Source organism: Stylophora pistillata, chromosome 1 (assembly GCF_964205215.1).
Source record: "Stylophora pistillata chromosome 1, jaStyPist1.2, whole genome shotgun sequence".
NCBI lineage: Eukaryota > Metazoa > Cnidaria > Anthozoa > Scleractinia > Pocilloporidae > Stylophora > Stylophora pistillata.
Window position 1 is genome coordinate 25474297 of NC_142519.1, and position 6067 is coordinate 25480363.

Below are 6067 nucleotides of genomic sequence, written 5' to 3' on the forward strand. Positions count from 1 at the left end.
CCTACGCAACAACTAAACTGTCAATTTCGTGCTGCATAAATTAGACTAGTTAGATCATGCAAATTATATTGTATATAAGCAATGGTAAAGTTTATTTTCATTAAATCCCCTGATGAGTGGGCGACCACGAAACAGGCTTGTAGGGATGAACTTGTAGTTTACTTGTCTTTTTCCTCCCACAATATATACTTACATACATACATACAAATTATTGTAATATTATAGTAACATTGTATTGGCCTAAAAATATGAATAAGTAAATCCGAAGCTAATACAATATAAATACAAAAGGCCAGTACACGTTAAAAACACTAGTGAACTAATACAAACATTAGACAAGAATAGAAGATTGAAACGATTCATCTGTGCGCAACATTTCCTCTAAGGAGCGCATTCAGTAAGCGGAGCTTAAAAGCATTTACATTCTCAGCTGGTTTTAAGTCCTTTGGGAGGTTATTCCACAATTTGCATCCGCGATACGTGAATGCACGTTGCCCAGAGGACAGCGGCATCTTGGGATGTGGAGCAGATTACATAATCTTGTTACCCTACTATGAATACGAGATCGTGGGACAAACGTGTTAGCCAGATATTCAGGAACTAAATTATTTACACATTTAAATACCATTACAGTATCGTTGAAATAGTCTTTCTTTAACAGTGAGCCAATTAAGAGATTGTATGCCTTGGGAGATGTGGTCCAATTTCTTAAGACCTAATACAATACGGGCAGCGAAGTTTTGCACTAGCTGAAGCTTCTTTATATTTCTTTGACAAGTGTTGGCCTATACAGTTGAACAATAATACATTGTACTAAAAACAAAAGCGTTCATCAAAAGTAAGAGAGTTTTCCTGTCCAAAAGGTGTTTAATCCTGCTGATCTGTACTAGTTTGAAAATACAGTTAGAAGTAGTTTTAGCAATATATGATCGTTATATGTTAAGGACTGGTCGATGTAGACTCCAAGGTCCTTTGCCACAGGGACTGGTGTTATTTCCTTTCCCAAGAGTAAAACTGACGTTGGAGGCAATTTCCGCAGTACTTGAGGAACACCAACTAGTAAGATTTTAGTTTTAGCTGGGTTTATTAGAAGGGAATTCTGACAGCACCATCGGCAGATTTCACTCAAATCTTCGTTCAGATAGCCAAATACGCGAGCGATGTCAGTTGAGCGAAAGGATAGATATAATTTACAGTTATCGACGTAGCATACAGACTTGCAGTGGGCTGGAACGGACAAGAGATCATTTACATAGATGGTAAATAACACGGGCCCCAAGATAGAACCCTGAGGAACTCCGTATTTAATAGGGAGCGGGTCTGAGATAGCATCCCCAATGCGCACTCTCTGGCTACGACCAGACAGGTAATTATGAACCACTCCAAGCTCGAAGAAGTAACACCTATACTCTGTAACTTCTGATGGAGAATATCATGTCTGATACTGTCGAATGCCTTAGACATGTCCAGTAGCACGACAACGGGTACTTCACTCTTATCAATGGCCATGAGAAAATCATCTGTTACGTGTAAGAGAGCAGTTTCCATCGAGTGACATTTTCGATTACCGCTCTGATTTTTAGATAGCTTCTTGTTGGTGGTTATGTGGTCAACGAACTGACGGTGAGCTAATCTCTCAGACACCTTAGATAGTATTGGCAGTAGTGAGATGAGCCGGTGATTGCAGGGATCTTCGGGGTTGCCAGACTTTAACACAGGAATTATTATGCAGTAAAAACGTCTGTATGCCATATGCGATAAAAGCAACATGAGGCACCGAAGCACCATGAGCTAATCAGTGAATAAAATAGAAAGAAAATCTAACATTATAATTGAAAACTGACATCATCGTTCTAAAACTATTAAAACCGATAATTTATATACATATATATAAGATTGTTCTTCTTTCCAGAGTTCGCCTATAAGTTAAAAAAAGTGCGCGCAATATTTAGAGTTCTTGAGAGACACGCCTTCTGCATCTTCTTAAACACACCTTTAGCTTTGTTGCCTACTAGCTTCTGTAGAGTGACATCCAAGTCCTTGGAACATCCCCCGAGTACATCTAAGATGATATTGCACTGGTTGATCTCGTACCCTGGGTATCTCTGCTTCAATTCCCATCTGAGTGGCGCATACTTCATGGTCTTCTCAGAAGTCTTCTTGTCGCGGTTGCTCACCCAGAGGGAGCTCATCTCCAAGGCTATCACTTGCTTATCTCTGTTGTTAACGATCCTAGCATCCACTCTGTTTGCTCTGAGCTCTTGGTACTCTTCACGTACCAGGACATCTCAATACTCCTGTACCTCTGCTTTTTCATAGACTGACTGTGGCTTGATAGGTGAATACCACGAGGGTACAGTGTCTATCAAGCCCGAGTCAAAGATGATCTCGAAGAACAGGACCTTCAAGATGGTGTCATGTCTTGCGAGGTACTTGGTTTGTGCAAGAGCAGGGCAGGCAGATAAGCTGTGGGCCATACCCCCTGGCGCTGTACCACACATGCCGAATCACTACTATCACCACACGTGTCTTATGAATGGTGTACAACCGTGTGGGTAATAGCTGTTCGTAAAGTTCAAACGTGCCCGCGATGGTGTGTGTTGGGCAGGTTGGCCAGTCGCTCAGCCACTAAAAGCATCGCTCAGCCACCAAAAGCACCGCTCAGCACTTAGCTCTTCGTCTCTTTCTCTTTCCGTTACCAACTTTCCATGCCATCTCTGTTCTCTAACCTCCTCCCGTATTCTTGATTCTCGATGTCTCTTGAGAAGATTCTTTACCTTTTTCCTAGGTATCACCTTTCCCTCCTCTGTGACACAGACTGGATCGGGGTATTCAAGCTGTAGCTGCAGACCATACTCTTTCGCGAACGCCGCCGCCGTCCTTTGTCAGCGCTTGGTGCCCCACGCACTCCGCACGCTCCTCAAAGTCCCGTACCATCTTCATAGCCGGATCTCTGTTCTGTATCAGATTGACCGCTGCTTTCACCTTCGTTTCTTTATGCTCTGTCCTGGTGGAGCGCAGCCCCCTCCCACCTTTATTACGTGAGAGGTATAACGAGGATGTTGAACCACAGGGATGCTTATCTCCGTTCTCTACAACAATTTTGTCTACAACAATTATTATTATTATTATTATTATTATTATTATTATTATTATGCAGCAGTTTAAAGCTTTTGTATGCTATATACAATAAGAATAGTATGACGGGGCGCATGAGCGTCGCCCGTTAACTATAGTGAAATCAAAATCTATATACTTAACAAAAAAAAAACCCTCGAGAAATAAAAAAGATAAGCTATTTCGGGTATCCAAATCTAAAATAGTCATTATAAATTCTTTAAAAACCTATTACTTATTTCGGTTATGAAAGAGTTAATCGGCAGTGACGATCACTTCCTAAGTTTCTAATAATTCACAGAATTTTTGAAGGCAAAGAGTTAAATAGAACGCGATATTCATTGTTCATCTTGCAACTTTAAATGTCCGAGAGATATTTAGTGTTCCCGAGATCACAGCCTTCTGCATAAATTGAAGAACTCCCTTACTCTTGTTTCCGACCAACTCCTTCATTCGGCTTCTAAGTCACGACACCATCCCCCTAATGTGTCCATTATATATATCTTATTAACCAAGCGCGAGGGCCGTACTGGGAGAATATCGGCCCGAGGTCTTGACAGTACAGACCGAGCGCAGCGAGGTCCGTACAAAAAAGACCGAGGGCCGATATTCTTCCAGTACGGTCCCGAGCAAGCTTGGTTAATAAGAGATTTATTATACGACTGGAGTTGAAAGGGACACAAGTGCGGTATCATTTGGGACCATTCGGGACAGTGCCCGGTCCAATACTTAGAGAATATTGGACCGGCAATAGAGCATTTGGATTGGTTGATTTTAGTTATTGGCCCTCTGACTGCCCGAGTCGTGTAATAAGATATTATATTGTTTCACTTCATATCCTTGGTACTTCCGCTTCAATTTCCAACGAAGCGGTCCGTATTTCGAGGTTTTTTCCTCGTTCTTTTTCCCCCTATTTTTAATCCATAGGCAGCTCATCTCCAGCGTGATGACTTGCTTTGATTCATGGTCGATAATACGCGCATCTATTTGTTGGCTCTAACTTCTTGGTGCTCCGCAAATAAAGGAGCGTCCCAGAATGCTTGCGCATTGTTCGCCCCGTACATGGGCTTCGGTTTCAATGGCGAGTACCAAGGGGGGACTGTGTCTACAAGGCCTAGGTCGTGCAGATTATTATTTATTATTATTATTATATATATTATTATGTTATATATATCATATTATATTTTTATTATTATTATTATTATTATTATTATTATTATAATATAATTATGATGATGATGATTATGATGATGATGATGATGATGATGATGATGCATTTTGCTAAGAAGTCTAATTGAGACTGGAACGATGGGATCCAGTTATTAAATTAAAAAAAAACTTGAAAGCAAAAAGCCAATTGCTTATCGTTCACTCATGCATTTAAAAATCTTGTTACCAGAGACTACGCCCAGGAATAAAGTACTAAGTAAAACCGAACCGCCACCAACTTCCTCATTGCGTTCACTCTCAATTTCTCCATCATTGGCCGTGATGTTGTCATCATCTAGTATGATGTCACCGTTAATGATGTTTCCCTCAACTATACTTGAGTCACCTGCTTTAGTAATGGCGTCAAGTCCTGTATCAAAGACTGCTGACCCTACGTCTCCAAACAAAGCTAACCAAGGCCCAATGGAATCTCTATCCAGTCGTCACGCTTACTTCAAAACTGGAAGGAAAGACGGGGTCTTACTCAATCATCGGATCAAGAGAATGTGGACGCTAAGCGTGATCACGTGCGCCATGCTGTGTATAAGGCATCAGAGCTGTCAATCATTCAACTTTAAGTGCTCGGAACAGGATTCAAACCAGTTAAAGGATGTTAATACTGAACAGCATCCTAACTGCCAGCTAAACTCGGCAAAGCACTCCACGCATCCGAGGGACTTCTTTTCAAAGAAAGGATATTGTTACTTTTATCTATGAAAACGACGAGGGTTCGCATGCGCTGCTGTTACCGTTCCAGAATAAGCGTCATGATGGTGTCACAATATTGAGCCAGATATCGCCATACTAACACGTCGCCCAATTCAACGTAATGTGCGAACACTTCATTTTGTTACTCCCCTCCACTTTCGATGATTTGCCACTATTGTGTTCCTCCGCAAGAGAGAAACGCGTCCGTAAAAAATTGAATTTTTCTTTCATTACTTAATGCAATGATAAACAATGATTAAAGGTAAAAGAGTTTTAAAAGTTAGCTTTTAAAAAAAGGAAGTTTCTAAAAAGTACTGCCAAGGAATTTAGCGCAAGTTAGATTTTGACTTGAGTCAAGCAAACCAGTTTTGCGTCGCTGTAGCTGCCGTTTGAAATGTTTACTGGAACGATTGAATCTCTTTTGCTGCTGTTTCTTGCCAAAGTTTTACGTTATTAGTAATGCGCATGCTCTTCTATATTTGTAATTTTACGCCTACTTCAAACGTAGGGCCAAACTTGTGCGGAAGTTCACGCAAGTGGGTTACAAATAAATAATAATAAAACGATGTATTGTGAACAGAAACTTGTAAGTTGACTTCTTTCAGTATCAGACGGAGCCTGCAAGATGGCATGATTGATCTGATAATTTTTTCTTTTTTTTTACATTGTGACTAAGCAGAGGTATTCGGAACATGATAATGATATTGACCACTTTCAAAAATGGCTGCCGGATTAATATTCTTCTGTTTAAATTTAAATTAGCATTTCTGGCCTCGCTTGAGATAATGTATTCTTTTGAATTTTGTACTGGAGAACGAGGCCAGAAAGGCTAATTTAAATTTTAACAAAAGAATATTAATCCGGCAGCCATTTATGAAAGTGGTCTATTGAAAAAAATTTGTTACTTATTTATTTTATCCCAGTTCAATGTTATAAACGAAAAATGTTACCAATCAACTGTGTTAGAAAAGGCGAATAAGGCAAACCCCATTGTCTTAAATTAAACAAGCGACTAAACAACGGAGATATAGAA

At 40.2% G+C, this 6067-nt stretch overlaps 1 protein-coding gene and 1 pseudogene across 8 annotated transcripts in view; one reads left to right on the forward strand and one right to left on the reverse strand.

The window, feature by feature from the left end:
- Window positions 1–6067, forward strand: part of LOC111329967 (uncharacterized) — a 23241-nt gene extending 17174 nt beyond the window's left edge. For all 8 annotated transcript variants that reach the window (XM_088746835.1, XM_022934739.2, XM_022934740.2 and 5 more), the window contains one exon: window positions 4517–6067. In XM_088746835.1, coding sequence (XP_088602961.1) covers window positions 4517–5043 — 527 coding nt within the window. In that variant the 3' untranslated portion in view covers window positions 5044–6067. The remainder of the gene's footprint in view (window positions 1–4516) is intronic.
- LOC148741812 (uncharacterized) lies at window positions 1920–2943 on the reverse strand (annotated as a pseudogene).